Source organism: Porites lutea, chromosome 12 (genome assembly GCF_958299795.1).
Source record: "Porites lutea chromosome 12, jaPorLute2.1, whole genome shotgun sequence".
In the NCBI taxonomy this organism is placed as follows: Eukaryota; Metazoa; Cnidaria; class Anthozoa; order Scleractinia; family Poritidae; genus Porites; species Porites lutea.
The window spans coordinates 4,420,158-4,447,254 of record NC_133212.1 but is presented as its reverse complement, the minus strand read 5'-3'; the positions used below and the strand labels follow the sequence as shown (position 1 = coordinate 4,447,254).

The 27,097-nt window shown below is 37.5% G+C and overlaps 3 protein-coding genes across 3 annotated transcripts; all 3 read right to left on the bottom strand.

The window, feature by feature from the left end:
• Positions 1–3,382: 3,382 nt before the first annotated feature.
• LOC140921570 (rhodopsin, GQ-coupled-like) lies at positions 3,383–4,428 on the bottom strand. Its single transcript, XM_073371570.1, has one exon. The coding sequence runs from the start codon at positions 4,426–4,428 to the stop codon at positions 3,439–3,441; it is 990 nt and encodes a 329-aa protein (XP_073227671.1). The 3' UTR covers positions 3,383–3,438.
• Positions 4,429–11,424: 6,996 nt separating this feature from the next.
• On the bottom strand, positions 11,425–12,411 carry LOC140921935 (adenosine receptor A3-like). Its single transcript, XM_073371947.1, has one exon. It carries the CDS (start codon positions 12,409–12,411, stop codon positions 11,425–11,427), a length of 987 nt encoding a protein of 328 aa, XP_073228048.1.
• Positions 12,412–14,702: 2,291 nt separating this feature from the next.
• On the bottom strand, positions 14,703–20,187 carry LOC140921700 (green-sensitive opsin P521-like). The gene is made up of 2 exons (XM_073371711.1): positions 20,072–20,187; positions 14,703–16,203 (listed from the first exon to the last, which is right to left on the bottom strand). Exon 2 carries the CDS (start codon positions 16,183–16,185, stop codon positions 15,151–15,153), a length of 1,035 nt encoding a protein of 344 aa, XP_073227812.1. The 5' UTR covers positions 16,186–16,203; positions 20,072–20,187; the 3' UTR covers positions 14,703–15,150.
• Positions 20,188–27,097: the final 6,910 nt, after the last annotated feature.

Below are 27,097 nucleotides of genomic sequence, written 5' to 3'. Positions count from 1 at the left end.
AGTGGTGTGTAAAAGGAATTTTGGAAAAAATGATAAGAAATTTAAAAAAGACAAATTAACAAGGTTTTTTTTTTTTTTTTTTTTGGGGGGGGGGGGGGGGTTAACTATAAAAAATTTATACTTAAAATGTCCCCGCTAGATCCAAACGCAGTTTTACGTTTACTCCACCGCGCAGTGTTCATTTCACTCAATAACTATCGTGCCAGTCACAACTTTTAAATTTGGTGGTGCATGTGTAATACAGTTCTCAAAAGGTAAAACTACGCTTATGTTTATACAGCCAGTTTTAAGAATTAAAAGCAAATAAACTGAAAGAAAAGGAAAGGGTATTCCTTCCTTTCAATTTTCTTATGTAAAAATTTTCAAAAGGGACCTTTTAAATCAATTCAAACGTTTTCTACTTTTTTGCCTAAAATAGTACCGAAACATTATCAAGATATGAGAAAAAATGCAGGTCTACTGTAGGCCTAGTTTACCGGAAATCGTAAGACCCAAATTGGTAAGCTTTGAAGTGGAAAATAACAATTTTTTTTCAACTCACCTTACATGTCAATCTGAAACATTGAGCAAATGTCTAAGAAGTTTGCCCCATTACTTTTGCAGAAGGCTCCTGCTCCGTTTTGCTTTGTATACTTTTAAGAATGCTATCAAATGAATACTCGTTATAGTGGTTGTAATATCGCTTTTCAGTATTTTAGCTCTAAGAAACTGATCTTTTTATCGATAGATAAATGACAGCAAATTAATTTGTAGTCAACGACTGCCTTCTAATAAACGGCCCAGTATAGACCTTTTGAGCTTGTGTTTTGTTTTTCCAAATCAGGCCACATGACGTATGTTCCCAAGGGATTTAACTTTTTGTCTTTTCAGAAATTTTGCGTACATATGCACGTGGAAAGGACTAAATTTGGAAGAAACTGTTTTTTGGGGTAACTTAACACGGTCATAAATAAGGAAACAAAACATACAAGTTAAAAAGGTCTATTGTCTTCGGCATTGTTGGTAACAAAGTGATTTTATTAATCGCATGCAAGTAGTTTCTTCTTCTTGTTGTGAAAAAGTTAAATATTTTTAACGTCAGTACCTTTTCCATAGTAATAACAAATACATTCCAAACGTTCAGTAACCAATTAACAAGTGTTCGATGTTCTTTTCAAACCGAACGCAGGGTTACTGGCCCTGAGTTCTAATAGTTACGCAAGATTAAAATATACCATAGCGAGTAAACCAGAAAACACAAATGATAGCCACTAATATGAAGAATTAACTTTAATACCCGAAATATATTGGTTTATGTGCATATTTTTTTTCCTTCTGAGTTCCCATATATGCTTCATCATTTTCATTGCTGTATTTTACGTCTGCTGCTGGGCTGAAAAAAAGAATTGAACTAGAGTGAAACCAAGGAATATGTTTAAGTTAACGACAAATGACAGTTTCTTTTAAAAGATGATAATTTCAATTTCTTGATTACCTTGTCCAATTTCTAATCTTAGGAAATCCTTTCTCATCCATGTAATACTGCATTTTATCCTCAATTTTCTCTGTTTTGCATATATAATATATTACAAAATAAATTACCCAAACTAGACAAAAAACTGAAAACACGATCTTATATATGCAGACTAATCAAATCTCCCTAACTTGTTGTCTTTTAGCCGTGAAAACGTAATTTTCTATCACGAAATGAGAGACCGAAGATGAAAAGCGTTTCAGCCTTAATTTTACGCCATGAATGCGAACGAATGAACAAAGTATTGTATAATGGCGTTATTGTGAAATGCTGACATGATTTTTATTAACCTCACGCTCTTGAAAACATTTTCTCAACCAATGATACGGTGATTATTCACGATATGTCAAATAAAGCATTTGAGTTCCATTGATTGGAGTCAAATTTTTAGCGTAATAAATACAGTCTAATAGGAAAAACATGCTTGCTAAGCGGGAACGTTCAAAAGGACAAAGGCTATTTTCAAACTATACGGTATAGCTTAGGGCTTCTGTTCTAGGCTTGAATAAATTCTGCAGGCAGTTCGAGCAGAATAAGCAGTCTTTAAGGCGAGAATTCTGCCGGCAGAATAAGGCATTTTCGAGCAGAATTTGAGCAGAGTAAGGGATAATCAGCGGCACTAATGATATGCATAACAGTTGTAAGAAAAATTTAAAACTAAATGAAAAGCAAATTTGATTATTTAATTAATAGCTACAACGTACTCACATAAAAATATTTAATATCTCTAATTAGTTTTTAGGGGTTAGGCGCAGGCTCCCTTCTATATTTGCGAAAATAAATTTTTTAGGATACCGAGCAGAATTCCAAACCTACCGTAGAATTCCGAAAATAAGCCCCTCCAAATAGAAGCCCCCAAAACTCGTAACGCAAAAAACCCTCTGTTAAATCGTCCCTCCAAATATAGGCCCCCAGGGGCTTGTACTTGGAAATTGTTCTCAAATACAAAGTAAAACAAAGGAAAACGGTAAATTTTCTAACAAGGATATGGCTAGCCCAATCGATTTTTAAACGCAAATTTCTCTCGGTACATAAGCCCCTCCAAAAATAAGCCTCTCAAAAAGGGCCTTTGGAAAATATAAGCACCGGGACTTATTTTCGGAATTTTACGGTATTCTGTTCACACATAAAAACGATGGTTTTGGGGCGATTTCTGTAACGGAGCAAGGCTGCGCCGCGCCTGTCTCTAAATTGGAGAGTCACGCATCGGATGGGCGTTGAGACCGTGCTGGCTTTGCCGTGCTGATGAGTCCTAACAAGGGAGAAACTGCTGTCCATGGCTGGGTAAAGATTTTAAAAGAGGCAATTTTTTTACTTATATTATCTCATATCTTGATCTTCTTTTATTAATTTGAAGTCCTTCTCAGTCGTTGACGTTGCCTGATTCGCATTCCTGTCGAAGCAGCTGCTGGGTAGCTGCATAGAGTGTGCTGAATAAACGGTTTCGCCTGAAATGAAGCAGGGAAATCACGGCTATTCTACAGGCTCAGAGGCGATTTACAAGATGACGCCATCTTCTGACTACTAGTACCAGAATCCTTAAGGGTCTCGCTTTCTTGTGCAAATTCGGGCTTACTATGGTCTAACATGTTCCCTTACCATGGTCAACCATGGTTGATCCCTGCTTATGTCACAACAGTTTGACCATGGTTGACCATGGTCAAACCATCGTTATATCAGTGCCAAACCATGATAGACTATACCTGGAAACCGTGTTCAACCATGGTAAAACCATGGTTGAACATGGTATATCCATGGTCCTCTTACCTGGGGCTAAATTATTATTCAAACTTTGCAAGGATTATTAAATTTTAAATACGAAAGGAGACACGAAATGGGTTCTGTTAGTACTAGTAGTAAAACGACGCCGTTACGCAAATAGCCTACTCCTAGCCTTCCTGTCGCCTCAGAGATTTAGGTTGGCTTCAAGGCTTGTCTCTATTTCTTTTAGAACTCTGACTTGTTTGGTTGTTACCATAACGACCAAAAATTAAAGCCCTTTTGAAGGCCCCTTGGAAATGTGGATTCATAATCCCGTATATAATTGGGTTTGCTAAACTACTAGTAAACATAAGGTAAACAGCTGCCATAAAAATCTCTCTGGGGATAAAGCTCCCAGCGGTCTCAACAATCACTACGGCAGATACTGGTCCCCATGTTATTACAAATACACAAACGACCGTGAAACTGGTTTTTAGGAGTCTGATATCAGTTGCAGGACGTCCCGAGGCCGCCCCATCTTGTAAGCTGTGGGCATTTAGATTTTGAGTGCTGTCTTTAAGGGTCTTATAAATCTTGTAGTAGCAGTAAAATATTGAAACTGTTGTTCCGTTGATCAATCCGCCTACGGTAACTATGGCCCATGAAATATGCTCGATTGTCCAATTAAAAGTGCAGACAGCAAAGAGAGGATGGTAGGCCATCTTGCCCCAGCCGTATAATGGCGGTGTTGCAAGAAGCAAAGAAGCTATCCATACCAGGGCGCAGTAGAATCGTGCCATTCTCTTGCTCGGGAAAAGTCTGCTGTAAAACGCTGGTTTGACGACTCGGATATACCGGTTAAAGGCGATAAGTCCCATATTCAGGATAGAAGCAAGTCCTAACGTACACTGGATCACAGCTTGAATCTCACACCACCTCTCGCTAAAAATCCAAGTCCCTGTATACAGGGTTATTACCCAAAAGGGCATGTGAAGCGATGCTAAGGAAATGTCGGTCAATGCCAAGTTGTGGATGAATACATTCGTTAAGCTCTTGAGTCTGGAGTCTTTATGGACAACATAGACGACTAATAAGTTGTCGAGGATGGACATGAGGCAAATAAGAATAGATAAGGCCACTTCCAAACCAATTTCACTGCGAGAACGCCCTAGGGGGTCATGGGAACTTGATCTAGTTTGAGAGCTGTTCGCCATATTATATGAAGGATAGAATAAACTATAGATTGCTGGGCTGCAAAAACGAAAAAAAGATAAAATTGTGATGATAAATGATAACGATGACAAAAAATGATAATCATCATTATAATAATAATAATAATAATAATAATAACTATAATCGTAATAATAACATTAATTAAAGTAGAATATGGAGTAGGTTGGAGTTTAGCCTATCAAGAGGAAGTGGACTACCGGGCCCACAAGAGTCTCTGGTTGCTAGTGCCAGCAGCCCCTCAGCTACCCCTGTCAGGGTTGCGGTACGGTGCAGGCAAGAGCCTTTATATTGCCTGGAAACCCACCTAGGAGAAAAAACTCCAAATTTGCAATTTGTCAATGGATAAAAAATTAGCTCTTCTTCTTCTTCCCCTAGAAAAAATGGCAAATTCTACATCCTCAATGCACTAATAATTGAAAGGTTCTATTAGTAGTAAACTTATCTTGTAATATCATTCTGTAAGACTATATATTTTGTAACGTTAGCTTGTTTTTCTTATTTATCAACGTAGTTTATTTAGTCACTTTACAATATCGTCTGTTATGACTGTTGTAACCTTTCCTCTCCGCCCCCCTCGTCTAGCTTTTGCTATTTGCGGGCGGAGATGCATGGCAAATTGATATGTATGAAAATAAAGTATAGTATAGTATAGTATAGTATAGTATCTGAAGATGAATCATAGACAAATACAACTTAGAGAACGGCGTGAATGGGACTGCCAGCCCTAAAGGCAGCCCCTTCCCCGGCAGGATGGGTGTAAGTGGCCTGTCACCCCAGGTTGTCATGCTACAGCTGGCCAGGCATAGGAAGACACAGAAAGACTCGATGCAAGTGACAAGAAGGAACCCATGGTCAGGGAAAAAGAATATCTTGGTAGTGGAATGTCACATCCACAGAGACCCATCAAGACGGGGCTGTACCATGTTGCGAAAGGATAATCAAGAAATGGACAATTCGAGGTGGTGTTATTTCAGAATGTTTGCCAACAAATATACGTCAATAACTTCACAAAAGTACGTTTACTAAACAAACAACAATTCAATAACCAAACCCGTAGTTCAATGACCGCACAGTATTAGTTCGTTGTTCACAGACCACAAATGTGGGGAAAATAGACTTTTAAGTCTATTTAAAAGTACATCGGATTTTTAATAATATATAGATTAAGCCAAGCCTTAAAAAGAGAAGCGCCTGTTTGTATACTTTTAATCTACTTAAAACAAAGTTTAAACTAATAAGCTTTAACCCACTGCAAAGAAAGACTTTGTTTAACGCCTTTTTTTAATTAAGAACAAATGCGACAGCTCGTTATTCTTAAAAACTTTCACATGCAACCGGAAGAATTTTTTTAGCTTGTGTATTTCAAACCTAATAACGCGAGGTCATTGACATCGTCTCTTTGTCTCAAATCTTTAATTGACAATAAAAACAATTTCGCCTGACTGAGACAGTTACACAAGCAATGCAATTGTGTGAGTTTTTTTGGTGCTTTTTCATGTGATTATTTTTAACGTAGCTCATACGACTAGAGGAAAAAATAGAGGAAAACCTGTCAACTTTCAAAAGCCCCTCAAAAATGATTTTACCATAGTTTACCGGAAATTATCTTTCTTGTTTTTAATGGGTCAATAATCTAAGTACACATGCAAATACTTGAAGCATGAAGCTTGAATAATGTTCAAAAAATAATTGGGCAACTGAAAATTAGACAAAATCCGTAATAAGGTTAATCCGAAGGGCGCATCAACAATCTGATACAAGAGTAATGACGAACAAGAAGACTCGCCCCTTTGGCGAGAATGAGATTCGAATAAAGAAGAATTAAAAGATTTCTGGTTGCGAGAGAGACTAGAGAGAAATACTCAGCTAACACATATGCTGCACGTCTCGCTGCGGTTGTGTTAATTTCCTCGCTTTCAAAGCCCAATCCATTCTCTTACGGCAAACCATGACAGTGCATTAAAAACTAAAAAGAACGTCCTCTCACCTTTGAAGTGAGGCAACAATAGTATTTATTGTATTTTCGACAACTCTGTGCTACTCTGCTTTAATTTTGATATCATTATTAAATTTAGTTGTGATTATATGGAGAAAATCACTGAACAGATGGTTGACTACAGAGCGTCATCTTAATTTTTTACCATTCGGCTATCAAAGGTTGTAGTCATAAGACGGCACCGGCCCCATGTCATCATAGACAAAAATGACTGTAAAACATGAATTCAAGATTTTAACACACTGAGCTCGTCGGCGATTTGTCGTTCACTCTATTCAATTTTCCGCGCCATGTTTATTAAAAGTACGCAAGCTTTCTTAATAGCGGCAAGACTTTGAGGGCATGATTCCGTTCAGTGGATATTATGCCCGCACTGACGTATGACACATGAAATATATTCAAAATCAAAATCAACAGCGCAAACAGCAATACTGAAAATCTGGGTGTTCGAAATAAAGTATTGCTAAATTGAGCTATATATATACCATGTAAAACAAAACTCTAGCCTGGCCGACCCTGTTACATGTATGTGTTGTTATGGTCAAGAAGCCAAATATTGCTATAACTTTAAAGTAAAAAGTTTGAGAAACCCCCGCCAGTCTGAAACGTGGCTGACGTTTGGTGTACTGAGAGGTAATCATTTAACTTCGTAACTATCGTTTCTCTGAATATGTAAAACGTTGCAACGTAGGTCGATTCGCAGTTGGGCCATACTACGTTTGTCCTTAAACGGAATTCCCTACTGGTAAATAAATTGCCTTTTAGAAGTTCAAATTTCATACAGTAACCTTCATGGTAAAGGGTCTACAAATTGCTTATATAACTTGTATTGTAACTCATATAAAATCAAAGATTACGAAATGCAACCCGAAGGCTACTGAAAATCATACATGAAACTAAAAACAATCAGCTTCAAATTATTAAGTAATCTCCTTTTTAACGTAACTTACCCTTCACTCTGAAAAATTTACGAAATTTCTGGGAATATCGGCCTCATCACTATTGCACAGAGCTGTTCCTGCTATTAATTGTTAGGTATCTTTCAAATGCAACCTAATAAACTAAGATTAAACATATGGTTTTTATATTGCTTTTTGGTCTTTCCATTGTTTTGAACAGCTTATTATTTTCAATAAATGGAAGAGTAGCTCGCTAAAGTGGAACAGGAGATTATTACTAAAAATAATTAGCTGTTTTTCCGCTTTACTGGACACGTAATAATGGCTGGATCTAAAACAATGGAAAGACGCATTAAATCGGATAATTCCTTCCCTCCTGGAACCTCTTAAAAGTTTGGACCAAGCGCGTAGGCCTCGAAGTTCAGTCATACTAATGAAGGAAATTCAAAAGGTATTTAAATCTGTTATCAGTTATTTTAAGTACTCAAGGCCTTCAAATCAATGGCCAGCATTGTTTTTGGCTTTATTGGTTTCTTCTTGGTGATGAAGTGAAATTGTTATCCATCGCATGCAATTGCGATGTCTTTATTTCTCTTGCTATGACAATGTTTTTTTTTTTTCATTGTAATAATAAATGGATTCAACCCTCAGTCACCCGCCCCAGGACTGTATTCAAGTAGATGCGCGAAAAATATATCCAAGCGAAGTATAGTGAATTTGAATTTGAATTTTTCAATGATCACGGTTATAACAGAAAGAGCATTGCGTAAGTCGCCTCTTGAACGAGAAAAGTGGTGGAGCAATACTTAAACCCTCCACTGGAAAGGGCCAAACTTCCACTTCTTCTCCATTATCTTCAGTTTGTTTAAATGCACCTTTCTATTGTTTTGAACAGGTTATTAGACCTCGAAACTCAATTATTATTCTTTATTCTTTTCTTCTCTTGCGCCTTTCCGTGGATCGGTCATAAGAGAAGTGGGTAGGGTATAAATGTCGGAAATCTATATTTGTTTCCTCCTTAACAGAGAGTGGGGTTTACAAGCATAGAAATTTGAAATTCAATTTAGTCACATTAAGCAAGGTAGTTTAGACAATATATGTGAAGAATTGTCGTTTGCTGAAACCAAAGAATAATATATGCTCAAGTCAGAGACTATATAGTTTCTGAATTGCTTCGCTGAGTCTGATTATGAAGCCGAAGAAAACAAATACGCTCTACGAGAAGTTAGAGAAAATATCATGCTTTCCTTAGAGCAAGATTTAAATAGGTGCAAGCACCCTATTATGCATGAAGTCGCTTCAATTATGCAACATGCCAAAAGATGAGTTGTCTGTGTGGCGAATGGCAACACTTAAAGACATCTGTAAAGAATATGACATCGATGTTTCAGGAAGGCGGAAAAAGACACAGATTAAGGGCGTTGTCTCCCTTGCTGACAGTTGTACCTGTAGGTTGAACTTTGTAAAGAAAATCCAGGGTAACTTGTTATAGGAAATTAATGCTTCATGAAATTAATGTGAACTTCCAGAATTCGCGTTAACTTTAGTCGCGTTATTTTTTTGTCAACGTAAATTTCAGCGAACTTAATGTCCATTGTTTCGACCCCAATTTCTCAATACGTCTCTAAGTTATGTGAGCTACTCTTCCATTTATTGAAAATAACAACCTTTACAAAACAATGGAAAGACCAAAAAGCAATATAAATACCATATGCTTAGTCTTTATTAAGGTTGTATTTGAAAGATACAGAACAAAAAAGAGCAGGAACAACTCTGTGCAAAAGTGATAAGGCCGATATTCACCGAAATTTCATGATTTTTCAGAGTGAAGGGTAAGTTAAGTTAAAAAAGAGATTACTTGACAATTTGAAGCTGATTGTTTTTAGTTTCATGTTTTCAGTTACAAATGCAAGTTATATAAGCAAAGAAAAAAATGTGGAAATGTTTGAATTTGTAGACCCTTTGCAAAGGTTACTGCATAAAATTTGAACTTCTAAGAGGAAAATTATTTACCAGTAGGGAATTCCGTTTAAGGACAAACTACAAAACGACCTACCTTACAACGCTTTACATCACAGAAACAGTAGTTATGAAGTTAAATGAGTACCTCTCGGTACACCAAACGTCAACCACGTTTCAGTCCGGAGGGGATTTCTGAAACTTTTTACTTTACAGTAGCAATATTTGGCTTCTTGTCCATAACAACACATAACAGGGTCGGCTAGGCTAGAGTTTTGTTTTACATGGTATATATATTTTGAATTTGAATACCTTTCCTTCCCTATAGTAACTGCGGGCATAGTACCCAACGGAAACACGCCCTCAAAGACCGGCCGCAATAAAGAAAACTTGCGTAATTTTAATAAACATGGCGCGGAAAATTGAATAGAGTGAACGACAAATCGCCAAGGAGCTGATGTTAAAATCTTGAATTCATGTTTGACGGTCATTTGTGTGTCTATGATGACATGGGGCCGGTGCCTTCTTATGACTAGAACATTTAATAGCAAAACGGGTAAAAAAAGTAAGGTCACGCTCCGGTAGTCAACCATATGTTCAATGATTTTCTCCATGTAATCACAACTACATGTATATTTCATAATGACATTAAAATTCAAGCAGAGCAGCATAGCGTTGGGGATACAATAAATCCTTATCATTGTTGTCTCACTTCAAAAGTGAAAGGACTTTCCCTTTAGTTTTCAATGCACAGTATTTGCATTAAGAGAAAGCATTGGGCTTTGAAAGCGAGGAGGTTAACAAAACCGCAGCGAGACGTGCAACATATGTGTTAGCTGGGCATTTCTCTCTGGTAACCGGAAATCTTTTAATTCTTTATTCAAATCCCATTCTTGTCACAGGGGCGAATCTTCTTGTTCGCTATAACTCCTGTGTCAGATTTTTGATGCGCCCTTCGGATTAACCTTATTACGGGTGTTGTTTTCAGTTGCCCAGCGTGGAATTCAGAATCCAAGACTGTCTTGGATTACGCTACATAGGGCGAAGATCATTTTTCCAAATTGTTGTTAATAGCGACGTAGATAATGCTCAAATTTTGGAGGCATTGACCCTGAGAAACCCAAGCGAACCACCGGAAAAGAAACGTCATGTTAGAATATCATTCATTGAACAGATTAGTAAACTGCACGACTCTCCAGTTTCTATAAGCAACAACAACAACAAGGAGCTTTTAATTATTTGCAGGACCGTACATAATAATGAGTCTTCATTTCATCAAAAGATAAAACTACATATCTTATGTTACAATAAGACGGAAGATGAAAACGATGATAAAAATATCTACATATATATACATATATATATTAAAAACGTATGTCATTACAATAAATGGAGCTTAGAAATCAACCTATTTACAAAGGTGTTCATAAAACGCTCTGTATTAATTTTCGGGCGTGCGCAGCCTTTTTTCCTAAGATTATGTACATAAGTCTTCTGGACAGGAATGATATCTTTCAGTGGGTGGCAATCCGTTGATATTAATTTCTTTAAAATGTTTCGGTCTTGTTTATTTAAAAGGTTCTTGATAAAAACTGGAAATGAAATAAAACGGCGTTTATGGCATCGGTCTAAAAAATTTTGTATAACCGTGAGATCGGTCTCCGATGTCCTATAGACTGAAAGCGCATAGCTAAAATTAGGTAAAACAATAGATATAAAAAGGTGATCTATCTCTGCCTGAGAGTAGTGTTCAATTACAAGTTAAAGTACGTCATTACGTTACTTTGCTAATAATTTGTCACGAACATCAAAGCAAGCTGAAATATATTTTATGAATTGCATATTGATGAAGTAATTAGAGGAATCCATCAGCACATTGATCAAAATGTTTACAGGTAACTGGGTAATATTTGGAATCAGTGTCTTGATTTTATTGTAAAACTTATTCCTAATCATAGAGTATGTAGGACAGCGAAAAAGAAAGTGAACTTCGTCTACTGTTAGACTTGCATCCACAAAAAGGGCAATGCCTATTATCCTTCGTAGTTTGATCAGAGATAAGAGATACTGACTTACACAGACTAATTCAGTTTCACGAAAGTTATTCTGTTCGGCCTCCTGCTTCAGATGGCTTGGGTCGGAACGTTTTTAGCTGAATCGATCGCCAGCATCAAAATGGCACCCCTGTTATTCCCGTGCCCTTGTCCTCCATTGTTGTAAGCCAAGGCCTGACGACTTGAACAACAAATTGATCTCAGCCATTGTTTAAACGCGGGGATCCTCAATGCGTACACCAGAGGGTTGACAAATGAGTTAGAATAATTGAGAAACACTATAATTTTATAATAGAAATATTTTCGAGGTATAGAGACTTCAAGAACAAAGATCAAAAAGTTGACAATGATTAAAGGTAAGTAGGTCAACACAGCAAGGACTGAAACAAGGAGCAAGGTTTTTGTCAAGCGCTTGTTTAAGTTGACTCTGTTCTGACTGTTCTGCCGTTGTGAAGCGATATTTCCTTGCTTAAACTTTTGAAAAATACCAATGTTACAGGCACACACGATAAACAGACAAATCAATTCGAATGTTATGGCAAGAGGATACGCATTTTGTAGTGAAAGCTGGGCAAACTGTATCATTGCGAACATAGCGCAAGAAACAAGAATGGCGGAAGCCCAGACCATAATGGCAACAATACGGTATGTCCGCCGCGACAATGCCCGATGCTTCAGTGGCCAAAATATAGCGTAAAATCTTTCACAGGATATGCAGACGGCGAAAATTAACGAGGAATGCATCAGAATTGTATCACTGACGCTCCAGAAACTCTTAAAGACATCTCGATGTGCATTTGATCGCCAAAGCTGATAATCAGGACCGATCGATAAGTAAGTGAACAAAGGCAGAGACACAGCTCCTAACAACACATCAGCAAACGCCATATTGAAAACTAGATAAAAGCTCTTCTTGCGATCCTTCTTCTCCAGTGCAAAGAAGGCAATTGTGAGCAAGTTTCCCCCGATAATTAGGACAGCTTCAATCACGAAAGCAACGCTCACTGCTGATCCTTCTGTTCGGTTACGAACGTCCAGCGCAGGTGACGAAGGCATTATAATGGGTTTTTGATTTTTGACAAAGGCTAAAGTGGCCAGCACGATCGGAAACTTCTAGTAGTTGTAACCTTTTGAGTTTTTTTCCGATGCGTGTGAGATTTCTTCATGGGGTAAATACAACTAACATTGGACAACGTTTATAACACATTTATATGCCTAATTTGAACTTCCCACTTGGCAGATGGTTGTAACCGGCACCACTGCTTTGCCGACCTACTTCCCTTTAATCATTGCTTACCTTTTAGGGAACGGTTCATACAAAGTGTCAGGAAGATCCTAGGAGACGGAGCAAACTTTTCGTTGGGTTTACAATAACAAAAATGCGAATTTGGTTTCTTGGACAAGTGTTAATAACTACCTTTCAGTAGAATTATCACACTTATCAGCCCGTGGTTACGCCAAACAGAAAGCTCGCCCTTTAGTACCGTGATTACCCACTGAGTGACCTACCACCATTTTTGTCTGGTTTTTCCCTAGTATTAGGATCGTCCTAGCGAAGGCAGTTTACATGGTGCTAGGATCTTCAAGTTCCTACCTCTCAGGAAGTTATCCTAGCGCTATGGACAAGTACAACCTCTTTACATTTAAACTGAATTCAGAAAGCATATGGCGCTAGGATGATCCGCCTTCTAGGATAGGATCTTCCTTCCTCCATGTCTGAAACAGCCCCTTCATCTCTCTTCGGGTCACTTTAGTGAAGTCACGACCATACCTAAAGGAAATTTGTTTCATAATATTACAGAGGTAGCCAACGACTGAATTCTACCAAATCTGCCCGAAGAGGAAAATTTGACTTGAAATTTCTATAGCTCAGGTTTTAGTTCAAATTAATAGTTTCTAAGAGAGTAAAGACACTAACAATACAAATGTCAGTGGTAGAGTCACGACACATTAAAAGGGAAAAAAAGGTTCCGGTTCACCTACATCTTTGTTTTGTCTGACAGGAAATTATGGGCCACCCGCCGGAAGTTCTAAATCTTTTCTCCCTTAAGCATTTTTATTTAACTGCCTCTTTGCTTCCCCGAATCTCTATTTTCAGCCATTATCACAACATTTTTTAAAAAATTGTTGATTTTTGAACGACGGGTAACAGAAAAAGCATGTTGCCTTTTGTAAGGAACTGTATTGAAACCATCCGGAGGAGGACTAGTGTGACTAGCGTGCTTCTCAGTTTCTTTTTTTTCTTTCGGGTCTTTATCTTGTAGGCCGATCGTAGGAGTGGAAACAGCGAAAAAGTCGGCCGGTGTAAATATCAGAAGAGCTGGTACTAAAAGCATGAATGAAAGTTTGAATTTTTATTGACTGTTCAATGAACATGGTGACATAGTGCAACGGTACCTAGTTTTTAAATAGACCTGTTTAGGATGCAACAGTTGTCGGATGATCTCTATCCATTAACAGCCGCAGGTGCAGAAATTTGAGAACGCTGACTGGATAGCAGCAGCTCTTAAAATTAACTTTAATGCAGTTTTATTTTCACTAGTTTTTGTTTTTTTAAATATTTTTTTTTTTCATTAGCGTTATAGAGAAATATCATTGGCCTCATGCGATTCACTGTTTACATAAGTCATCGTTCATGGTTTACTTAAATGCCTCATTTTCTTGGCAAAAACAATTTACTCGTGATAAAATGAACATTGCAGTTTACATGACGATAAGTCACCATGTCTTTTCTCCAGAAAACAGTTTTCGTGCACTTTTATTTAGTAAACTGAATTTGAATTTGAATGAAGGACAGTTGAACCCCACTTTACGAACTCCCGCTTAATAAAGACACTTTGTTATTACGGACAGTTCTCCTTGACCTCAGACTTTACATTTTCTCTAAATTTCTCTTTCTTTTCGCCTAGCTCGGCTGGGAATTTTGCCTTTGGAGCGACTTTGGAAAGGCTTTGATTCAGACGGCGAACTTTTCATGAACCGAGCCTAATGCATAAATTGTTATAACGTTTTTGTAAGGAGTTTGAGCGAAATGAGTATTTTTTGCCTTTTCAACTAACTTCAGCTACAATTAAGATCGGCGTCTGAATCAATTCAGCCGGTCTAACTAATTTGGGTCGGCCTTAATTCGAATTAGGTTCGGCTCATGAAAAGTTCGACGTCTGAACCGGGCCTAAGCGGAATATGATCTTCTTAAATGGGACCGTTGATGACAGTGATTTAGAAAACCCCCGAGGAAGTCACACTGCGCGAGCTTAACCGTTTGGATTGCGTAGAATGAGGAACGGATGGTAGTCTACAAGAGTCATGTTTACGCCCAGAAAAATGCCATCGATATCCTTATGGTTGGAGATCGATCTCAAACTCAATGCTGCTGTGTCCGAACACGCTAAAGACGCAGGTCACTCCATCGACTGTGCCAGTGTAAATTTATTGGCTGGTAAAACCACCTACTTTCTCGCGAGATTTGTTAGGCCATAAATATTCACACTAGGCGTGAGGCAATGAGCAGTGATCAGGGCTTCCACCTTCCGCCAATCAATGGAACAATTTTTCCGTAGAGCTTTTTAAAACGAGGCTGCGAATAACAGCAAACGTCACTGATGAAGAGATCCGGATGAGGTCCGAAAGTTTTGTGTAACTTTCAAGAATTTTATGATGAAGGATATTTCTCTGTGAAATCGTCATGTTCAACAGCTAATTCTTCATTCCTTCAGGGATAAAAATTTTGATAGAGGTGAATGTGCGCAGAGCTCCCGCTGTATTAGACTTTATATCCATGATTAGGTGACTAGGCTAGCTATGCCGCCCCGCGCTCGCAATCAAAGTTTTCAACTGGTAATCTGTTTGAGAAGCCAAGGATCCAGCGATGGTCACTGGACGGCTGTCAGAGTTCCGTTTTTGAAAGAAAGCTTTAAGGGCGGGCTTGAATTGAGGGTTCATCATTCCATAAACCACAGGATTCAAACAACAAGTTAAAAATACCAGATAACTGGAGATCATAAGCGGCAAATCCAAACCTTGTTTTCCAGCAGCAAATATTATAATAAGCACTGCTTTTGGGAGCCAACAGAGCACCACAACGCACGCCATCCCGAGTGTTGTATGAATACACATATTTTCAGCGTTGTGGGCATTTTGGCAGGCAGCTCGATTAGCCCGCGTGCAGATCTGAATCCTGTTTTTACGAACGGTATTGTATATTTTATAGTAACACCAGCAAATGATGTAGGGAGACGGTTGCGTTATAACCAGAAATGCCATATAGGACACATTCAGAGAATCAAAAGACCAGTCGTATGCACAAAGACCGGACTGTGAGTCGTACATATACTCACCCCACCCGTAAAGGGGAGGGCTAGAGATAGCCAGTGGAACGATCCAACACAGAGCAATCAAACGTTGAAGCCTATTTTTCTTCCTTTCAAAAACGCTGGAAAAAAGTTGAGGTTTTACAACCTTAAAATACCTGCTGACAGCGATGAGCAAAAGCGAATAAAGGGTCGCGTTGGCCATGGCAACAAAGAGACATCCGGAAATGCTACAGATCACTTTTCCAAAGATCCAGCGTCCCTTCACCAAGTTCGTTATCCAAAGGGGCATTATAAAAAGTGTCTCCACCAAATCGATGACACACAAGTTGGCTATGATCTTGTTGATGAAGGTTTTGAGGTTGGAGTTCCTCCTGATGACGTAAAGAACGATCGAGTTGGTAAGAACAGAGGCAGCAAAGACGAAAGTAGCAAAAAATGCCTCGAAAGCAATTTCAACATTTTTTCGACCAAGTGGGTCACCGTTTGAAGTTGCATTAGAGCTTTGCTCATCTCCCATCGTTAAGTGTCAGATTTCCTGTAAACAAATAATGAGAATCGAAAACATTACTGAATAGACAAAGGACAAGATTCAACTTTAAAAACATGATAGAATTTATCATTTTAGTTCTTATAGAGCAAATGATATTTTTACCTTTAAAGCTACGTGTAAACGGACGCAACAACTCCCAACATTGTTGGGCCAACAATGTCGGGAGTTGCCGCGTCCGTGTTAGCAGTGGTGTGCAAACGGATGCAGCACTCCCAAAAATGTTGGCACCTGCAGTGCATCGTGGGATGGATACAACCCTTAAGACTTTGTAAACCACGTGTTGTGCGCGTGCGCGGCCCCAACAATGTTAGAAGAGCTGTGCAAACGGATCTAACAATGTTGCGCTACGTTTTGGCGATCACGGAACAAAAGAAATGTTGTGAGTTGTTGGCTCCAAAGTTTGACTGGTTTCAAACTTTGCGCAACAACTCCCAACAACACGCAACTGCATGCAACAGGGTGTGCAGACAGACGCAACATGTAACATCCTACAATGTTGGAAGTTGCTGGCCAACAATGTTGAGTCCGTTTGCTGGGGCTTAAGATATAAGCCATACGAGAATCTCAACCTCAGAATGAACAAAATAATGAGTAAATGATAGCCATTTTGTGGGATCCTTAAATAATTTGAACGAAGGCCTAGGTACAAGTTACATACTAGGAATGCGGGTCGCTAGCGACAGATAACAACTGCTACAGTAGAACCCGGGTTAAAGGGAGAGGTTCACGGTTCAGCGCATGCTCATTTATCAAAATGCTGAACCTTAGGGACTTGTCAGAAATTAGCAGTGGGGGAGGGGGGGTGGGAATTTTAAATTTGGGTTCGGAAATTAGGTGACGCATCCCTTCAATGGGAGTGAAATTTGCTAACCCTCCCCTTAAGCTTGGCCTAAATTATCATGACCCTCCCCAACTTACAGAATTGAAAGAATAATGTTCCAGGCTCTTTAAGGTGCAGTATTCCAAGCCAACAAGAAAAAAGGAAACAAAAACAAAATAAAAGGAAAGCAAAAAAAGCTAGGGCAAAAAGAATGGAAGCTAACTGCAAAAAAGTTATTGAAACCATTGCACCTCAGCAAGAGTCGCATAATGTTACAGAGCCTATTGGCCCATTATCTCTTCATTATGAAGGAATAAGTGGGCTCCTCAAAACGCAAAGGCCATATACCCAATAAGCCTTTGAGAAGGGTTGTTCACCAATGAATAACAGGAAATTATCAAGCAATATCCAAGCTTCAACTTAAATGAAAATCATGATGATGATGAAAGTGATTGTATCAATGCTGATGATATAAATGATGATGATCAAGATGCTCACAGCAGCATTGATGGTGACGCTGAAGACAGTGATGAAAAGGATAGCCAAAACTCTAATAACATTAATAACAACATTATTCATAATAAAAATGCAATAAGACTCTATAGCATTGCCGTGTAATAAATGAAAAGTAGATGTTTGTTAAATTCTTGCAATAGTACTTCACAGTTTATATCCATAATGTTCCATTGTTCTTTAATTTTTTTCTTTTTTTTACCAAATAAGGAACTTCCTTTTTCTTCTGTAGGTGAACCTCTTACATGATCACGGGCCTATATTTGCATGACCCTCCCCCTTTTAACGGCCCATTTTTCATGATCCCTCCCTTTTCTGAGTCTCAAAAAGTTGTGACCCTCCCTCTGCTTCCACCCCCCCTTCCCCCCTGCTAATTTCTGACAAGTCCCTTATTGAACAGGTTTATTACGCAAATTTAGTAGACATGAACCTTCAGGAGAGTGACACTGGTGCGTGAGATATTAACCACTTTAAACCTACATAGGTACCATGGACAACATTTCTTTGCGTAATGCATGAGTCAACTCCGAGAGGAGAGAAAACTTTCGAGGCAAATGGTTTTCAGTAAATTTTCAAAAGAGTTGCCCAGCTTTCTGTTTTCATGTTGTTGAACAAACTCGTTGCCTGCAGGCACCAGGTCAATCTTGTCAGTCCTCCCCCCCCCCCCCCCCCCCCCGAGGGTTTTCCAGTTGTTGCATGTTACATCTCTAGATGGGTGACAACTTTAGAGAAAATATTATGCTGACGATTAAGCTATTCGATGCTCTGATATCCCCCATACGTCTCTACGGAAGTGAAATTTGGGGTGTTGACTGTAACGACCAAATAGAAAAAGATCCCGCAGAACTAGTTCAAATTAAATTCTTGAAATGGTTGCTAGGTGTAAATAAATACTGCAGCAACAATGCATGTAGGACTGAAACAGGAAGATTAAAAATTGAAGCACAATACAGGAATTTTAAGTTTTGAATAACTCTAACCAAACACCCAAAACACAAATTATCACAGGTGGTTTATAATGATATGAAGTCGAGAATGAATAAGGAATTATGGAGCCAAAAAATCAAACGCGTATTAGACGAAATAGGGCTGGGATACCTCTGGACAAAAGCACATGAAAATGACATAGGAATCTTGAACATTATCAAACAAAGACTGAAAGACATCGAATTACAAAGATGGTTAAGTGACGTAAACAATGACGTAAAAAAAGACGCCAACCAAAAGAACAAACTAAGAACCTTCCGAAAATTTAAAACAATAGAAAATTATAAATATAAAGATTATCTTCGTCAGGTCACCAACATCCGACACCGGATAACTCTAACTAAACTCCGTCTAAGTAATCACAAATTGGCGATAGAGACAGGTCGGTATGTAAGACCTTATAAGAAACCGGAAGAAAGGATCTGTCCTATCTGTAAAAAAAACGTAGAAGAAGAAATACACTTTTTAACTCTGTGCCCTGCGTATCAAGAAAAAAGAAGTACTTTATTTGAATACTTAAACAAAGACTACAGAATATCAGTTAACAGAATGGCACCAGATGATGTTTTTCTGTTGTTAATAAACCCTCTCAGCAAGAACAAACCAGTGCCAAAATTATTTGCAAAATACGTATTCGACTGCTATGAGTAAAGAAGATCATTAGTTCTTTAGGTTAACATTGATTATAGTTCCACTAGTGTGCAATTGTGTTATGATTTTAATTATTTCGATAAAGTCGATGTACATACTGTAAGACTGTATAAGACACCAAATAAAGCATTGTCCTGTCTTGTCTTGTCTAATAATTTCTAATTATCTGTCTCAGATACGATGTTATTCACAGTCTCGATATTGGTATATTTTACCCGCTGTTTTCATTTATGCCGGTCCGAGTAAGTAAACGGTTTGATAAGCGAACGATGGAAGGCAAACAATCTTCTGACGGTAAATACCGCAGTTTTTTGGCGAATTCGAAAATTTTTCATCGAAAACAGAAAAATTTCAGTGAAAACACTGACAAAGAGATCTCAGCATCATCGCCAAAAACTACCTCGTCATATTGTGGTTAACATTCAAAATGTTTTCTGGCGTCGTTTCCAGCGTGACTATGAGGTACGACAGGTGTCATCACTTGAACTGAAGAACACCACTCTCATACCTTGGCCTCCAGCACACATTCTCTTCTAAAAGCTTTTCTGTTATCTGACCGAATGCGACGGAACGTATTGCGTACAGCCTTTACTGTACTTGGAGAGTTTTACAATCAAGAAGATTTTTGAAAAATATGCCTCTAGGTAGCAACTAGTAAAGGCAACTGTTAAGACATGAAAATTTACACTTTTGACTCAGGGTTTTCACACAAAACGCGATTCTAATTGTAGAGTTGTTGTCTTGCGGCTTTATTGGCTTTAGAAACACTAACCAAATTTTGCCGGATCATCGCTCCTGAATAGTGGAAACCATGTACCCAAACAATAAACTGTCTAGCTTCTTCTACTGGATCTCCTTATGAGAACTTCATTCAAAGCTTACCTTGTCAGTTGGCGAGAGCGAAAGTCCTCGGCGTTGTTAAAACAGAGCCAAATTGAGTTGTTTATTACACTCAAGCAACGAGGAAATTTTGTTAACAGCAAGAGTCAATGACCGAAACATGATTAAATATTCAAAGACTAAAGGCCGGCTGCAAATGCATCCTGCATGTTTCTACAACCGCATGTCAATATCGCAATGTTTGAACCCTCCGGATCGACCTTGATCAACTACACTCTTTTTTTAAATTTTATCCGCTTTAGATATTAAAATATTCAACGTACCGGAGAACAATTATTCTTTTTGTCAGTTTTTTGTATTCAGGTGTTCAAGGATGCCAATAAATCAGTTAAATTCGACAGGTCTTAGGAGAAACGACATGATATGTGAAGCTGACAATCAAACTTTCGGAAAAATTCCAAGATTTTTTACTTTTATTGAGTAAACGTCAAGTTAAGCGAATAAGCACCGAACGAAGCTGCAAGCCTCTAGAGGACCTCATTGCCAGCTCGCCTGAAAAGTTCTTATAACTTTAAAGTCTCTGATACGTTAATGTTTTCAGCCGCACCCATCCACTCCGCGGTTTTCTTTATAACACATAACCCAAGGGAAATTGTAGAGTGCTATCATGATATTAATGAAAGATACTGTATAACAGAGTTTCGATCTCGTGTAAAGAACTGCGAAGGAAAGCAGCTAGAAAGCTTAATATCTTGAAAAGTGGGGGCTGCGGTTTTATCCGGAAGTACCAATTAAGGAACCGACGAAGCAGATTCCAGCGTTCCTCCCGCACGACACTAAAATGCGATGGACAATAAAAATATTCCTCCCCGGATTTACGAACTGTCAACTCAAGTTTAAAAAAAAATCTCTCTTTCCAAAAGCAAATGTTGTGCGCAATTTTGTTTTCCTCTTTAGCCACTTAAGATAGAAAAATGTCGATATTTATGGCTTAAGTGGCGAAACTAAAAATGATTCAAGAATTCAAAATAATGTTATGTAACCAAACCTAACCTTTGTTCAACAATTCACAAAATGTTAAAACGAAATGTAATTGTTCGATTTTTTTTTAACTTCATTTATTTTTTCTGGAAAAAAAAGTCTTATTAAATAAATAAATGTACTTAGAATCGTAAATGTTTTACTTGCAATACTGATTATATTTTGGCACTTTTCACAATGAAGCAAAGCCCATTGTCTTCCCAAGACATTTTAAAAATTATTGACATTATGATATTCCATAATAGACGGAGGAACTATTACTTTTAGGCCATGCATTTAGTGTCTTCAGCTGGATCTCTGATTGTCTTTGGCAAATATTATCCTGTAATATCCTTCCGGAACTCCCATAAACTATTATTAATAAGAAATGTTCAAACAATACCTACCGGTACTATCTATAAGAGGCGGGGAAATGCTTAATTATTTAAGAGGAGATAAGGCGACTATTTTTATGGGGTCATTTTTTAAATATAATGCGATGGTCTGTCAGAAAATATTCACTCGGTAGAAGACACTTACCACTTGAAAGCAGAGCCAAATCGGCTCTCGTTTTCACCGACGACCTTCAATTCTTCAACAGGAACTCGTTATGGATCGGTCGGTTGCGCATGGTGCATATATATAATTATACTGATATGAAATGAATCTGTTACTATAAATGTGTAAGTTATTGCAAAATGCGTCGTTATAACAATATGCAATTGAAAACACTCCTAAACTACGAAGTTGCCTTGCCAGTAGGAAAAGTTAACTTTTAAGTTTCTTTATGGTGGCTTATCTATTTTTTAACACCGGTGAAATGCTTCTAGCTAAGTGGTTGCTCATTTAATACTATACCAGGAACGCAAAACTTCTACGAAAAGTCTCTCATCTCGCGACCTTTTTGGGGCCCATTTGTAATTTTTCTCGCCCACATGGAAGCTGCTCTCCACATTTTCGCACTTCCGCAGGATGATATACGAAAAAAGAAAACTAGATTTCGTCAAAACGTTAAAAATATCATCCTCCCGTTCATATTTTCTGCTTAAATATTTTGTGGTTCCCGGAACGCTCCAATAGCTGACCCTTTCACGTTATTTTCTTTCAAGTTTTGATACTTCAGTATAGCGTAAGTGAAAATCCATCGAAACCGCTGGAAACAGCGTCTTACGATTGTAATTAGTTTAAATGTCATCTTCCTATCGAGAGATATTGCTTTACAAAGTCGCGAAATTTTATAGACGTTTGTATGGTTGGGGGGAGGGGGGCGACACAAACTTGCCTACACCACACGCTATAAAACGTCCGTAAATTTCGCGACTTTGCAGAGGTTTATCTTCGTTAGTTTTCAACAAATTACTCTAAAACTTAGTTAAGGTGTTCCTTCAACAGATGTTCGCTAAATGGTAACACTCAGAAGTTGAAAAAACCGTGAAAGAGGGTCTATTCTGGGTCTGCAATGTGAGTATTTTGACTAATAACTCAGTTATTGGCTCAGCACTTGGCTTCGAACCTTCCCATAAATTTTGCACGATATTTCGGGTTGTCGTACCTTCTGACGAATGAATCTTGTCCTTGTCATAAAAAAACTGGTAGTTTTCTGGAAAGATCACACAACTAAAACTAGGTCATTTCAGTTCCAATTTCATCATTAACATTCAGGCGATATTAAAGCGATGATTTAAGTTGCGCTGTCACTTCCTAAAAAGGAAGGTTGAAGCATCCTTTTATTGGAATTCGGAATTGCTGTTTCGAGTGCTTAGCTTCCCCTCTTTGACGCTCAGATGGCAAACCGATCTCTTTGGATCAGAAGTTTTTTTTTTACTTTTTGCTTCTGTTATCGATATAAATTGGCCTCGAAAGCTTAAAGACTTGCCAACAGTTGCGTTAATACCAAGAAAAAATTAAATCTGTTTAATATATTCATAAATGATATTATTTTTTCGCTCAAAAACTTCCGTCTTTTTATAACGCCAAGATTATTGGCAAACATGGCTTTTGTATAAGCTAAACAATTATGCAAATCAGCGTGAAAGCCTCGAAGGATAACACTCTCCGAGATCAGCATAATTCTCCAAATGATATGAAAGCCGAATTCAATAATTGTGTCATAACTTCTTTTAATAAATCATACTTTGAAAACAAACTAAAACATGCTGTCCTCGAGCGATGTAAAGTCCCGTCTTCAATTGTCTTTAGTTCCTCAGAAAATTCAGGATATTGTGTATTTACCATTAATCAGTAAATAGCAATTTTCGCTCGTTTTGATTGGCTTCCGTAACTCGGGATATCCTTGGCTATTCACTGTTTTGCGACCGCAGTCAAGATGGCGTCTCGTTTCAAGACATTTTTGGAAGACGAAATTTGAGCGATAAATGAAGCAGTCGTACAAACAAATACCGAGAAAGCAACGAACTTTGGCTTGTCGGTGTTTAGTGGTAGATAGAAACTTATTTTAAAGCTGAATTTGCAACAAAATCGTAAAAATGCACTTGACAAAATCCCCGAAATGTTTGTAACACGGTAAACAAAGTTCCTACTTAGTGACGTCTTTAATTAACAAAAAGTTACTTTTTTTTGTTTTTATCCAACTGATTTGGTAAACGCTAAAACAACTATCCCCCTCAGGGTCGGTGAACAGCTCCGCCACTATTCACCTCCCCTTCGGGGGATAGTTGCAAAAGAGATGTTTAATCTAGCAGATATTCTTCAAACAGGAGTTCTGTTTTTGCGATGTTTTTAGGAAGTAGTTTGACTATTCATTCTTTGCAAAACGCGTGAAATTTCAGCCATTTTTTCCAGCTCTACCAACATGAAAAACGGTTTGCTAACGCACTTTGTCCCAGGGCTTCTCGGCTACCGTGCCTTTTTCTGTTGTTACCCTGCGCATGCACAATTGCTGTCATTTTATCGGATATTATCGCAAACGTCTTCCAAATAAGGTCAACGGTAGCTAGTTATGAAGAATTATCAAAAATAGAGAAATATTTTGAATGAAGGATAAATAACAATCACTGATCTTGGATGGTTTAGAACGCGTCTTAAGGCTAAAGAGACTTTACAATCCGAAAACGTCGCTAAAAAACAACCTTCGCGTCAATTCAACCTTTTCCGCTTTAATTCTAAGTCACGCAGTGACTTAAAAATAGGGAAGTATAATTAGCACAATACCAATTTTAGCACTGAAACACACTTACCAACTGGGTACGTGTACAATATCGGAGGATATTGCGCAAAAAACAAATCTTGAGTATCAAAGCGTTTTAATTAAAATTTCACAAAACCCTGAAAATTTATATAGGTAGCAATCGAAGCTTTTGTTCTCTTTAACTTCAGACCTTTGGATTTATTTATCTTTTTAATGAAGCTTCCAAAACTCCCGTGTAGTTCAGTTTTTTTTTCTTGCAACGATCCTTAGATTTTTCACTATTATGATAGGAGATTGTGGTATTAGGTCCCAAGAGTGGCCAACCTTAATTTTCTCCTAATAATATCTAGACATCATCAAAACAAAAATTACGAGAATGAACAAAATGATCATTACAGGGAAAACGCTATGATCTTTCTAAAATTCTCTTAACTGATTTTTTATAGAAATGTATAAAAATTGGTCTTTACGTATGTTAATGTTAGGGCTTCAAGGAGTCTTGGTTTTTATCTTGGCCCAGACATCCTAGAAAACTAGAGCTAAAAGAGCGTGATTTAAATAAAACATTTTTCGCTAATGAAACCTATTTTTCATCCTAAGTGTGATTTAATAGAATCGTCCATGGCTCGTTATCATATGAGTGAACTGCGCTTTGAGATTTTCGCTCATTTAATGTTAGCTCATAAGGGCACAAATTGTGCAGCATTAATAATATATATCATCTTCTTTTGCTCCAATTTCATTTTTCGTGGTTACAAAGTGGTGCTCTAATTATTCAAGAAAAGCGAAGAATAAATAGTTTTCTAGCATTAAGAAAAGAACTATCAAACACGAAATTTCCAGTGTGGATAAAATATTATGGTGGGATCATAGCAATGATAATTTCGCAAGCTACCAATTTTGCAAACTCGGCTTCTTCATTCCGCTGAATTGTAGCGACTGCTAGAAGTATATATAAAAGCGTTTAATGGCACCATAAAAATTGTCGAATTTATCTCGAATTCCGCATAAAAGCGTCGTTTCTTGTGAAGAAGACTACCTCTCATATTTTCGAAACGGTTTATTTTTCGAACACTTTTATGCTAACCTGTTTGACTGAAGAGAAATAAGGTAGCGAGCCCACTGTTGACCACTGTTAGGAACTACGGTTATTTTTCAATATTTTGGTAAAATCTGGACAGAAAACTGTTTCATAGGCAGATTACGATCCATGTCTTTCAGCAATGACAAGAAAGATCAGAATATAATGAAATACACTTATTTACGAACTATTTTCTAGTTATAAGCTATTTTTTTTGCAAAAAAATTGATGTCAAATAAAACAGATGTATAACAACTAGCGCTTTTGGCCAGAAAGAAATTAATAATATTCCCACTAGTCTTAAATGGTGTAATAATAACTAATGATTCAACTTACCAGTTCCATATACATGTACATCAACTATCGAAGCTACGCTATTGGTGGAAAAACATATTAGGTGATACTAAAAATATATATTTAAATGAATTAGTAGAATGAAAATCTTCCGTTTTTCGGAAACGGGCTGAATGAATTTTGGTCTATATGAAACCTCTGGTTTAATGAGATCGTTGTTCCACTATTAGCAGTGTTTCGATTCCAAAGACCGAATCAGCCGCATAGCGTTCGACAATATAGACATTACACCGTCTATAATGTGGGAGGCCATAGTGGTTTAGGTAAATAATTTATCTGTTTTCTTCGATTGTACAGGATATACCAGGGATCCTCTGTTCTTCAATAAAAATATTGTTGCACGCAAAGTATCATAGTGAACACCAGCATGGTGTAATTACTGCAATTTCCATGTATATACAGCTTTTATCTTTATGTCAAAGCGACTTCCACTGAAGGGTTTGTATTTAATATTTTTAAGAGGAATCTGCGTTTAAAATTGCTTCTCGTTTTGAAAAGAACTAGGCTTTGTCCGTTATGTTAAGTTTATGCATTTTTTTAAAAAAATAACAGTTTTATTTACTGTAAAATTTGAATGAAAAGTAAAGAAAACTAAAACGTAATAAAATTCATCTGAAGTTCGTTTGAGCCAATCTAACAAGACCACAGAGGAATAATGTAAATTTTGCTGTTCAAAAAAAAACATATTATTCTTTAATGCAATACTATTTCATGCGCCTTGTCTTTTTTGACCTCAAATTTTAAAAATCCGAAAATTAAGTCATCGGGTTTCCCAAAAACGATATATTTGAGAAAAATATAATTTAGGAACACTGCGAGTCTTTTTTGGACTCGAACTTTTACAACCGAAAGTTAAATCATCAGGTTACGCAGATTTTTGTTGTTGTTGTTGTTGTTTTGTATTTATTTGAATTTTATTTAAATTTATTTGCGAAATACTAAAATTTTCAATTGAAGCTATGTAATTCTGCCTACGCGATTTTTTTTAAACTGATTTTTAGATTGGTTCGTCGCATTTCACTGTTTAGATTAAGAGCAAGCAAACATTTCACAAAGCAAGATCGATTCACGCTGGTTCTTTTCGTTTTATCATGGATAAAAAAAAATGCAGTTGATTGTATATGTGAGATGAGATTGATTTTCCCACTGCTCTCTTAAAAACTCATTCCATAGAAATGGCGTTGTATAAGCATTCCTATCAGCTTTAGAGTTTTTGTTTTTTATCCCAAACAACACTTTGATTAAACCAAAAACAAAGGCTTTTAAATTCGGATTTTACGAGAAGCTGAGACAGTATTTGCCTACAGAGACTTTTTTTAGAGTAATTAATTGCGAGTCTTTAAGATGACGGATATCTTCCGAACAAATGAGGCTTTCCCCACAGCGGGAAAATGATTCATGGAATGACACTGTCGTTTTAATGAAAATTATGTACAGTTCATAATTTTGAGGGATTACGATATAC

Excerpts from the sequence above, each read along its gene's own strand:
- LOC140921570 (XM_073371570.1), bottom strand. The coding sequence starts at position 4,428 with ATGGCGAACAGCTCTCAAACTAGATCAAGTTCCCATGACCCCCTAGGG.
- LOC140921935 (XM_073371947.1), bottom strand. The coding sequence starts at position 12,411 with ATGCCTTCGTCACCTGCGCTGGACGTTCGTAACCGAACAGAAGGATCA.
- LOC140921700 (XM_073371711.1), bottom strand. The coding sequence starts at position 16,185 with ATGGGAGATGAGCAAAGCTCTAATGCAACTTCAAACGGTGACCCACTT.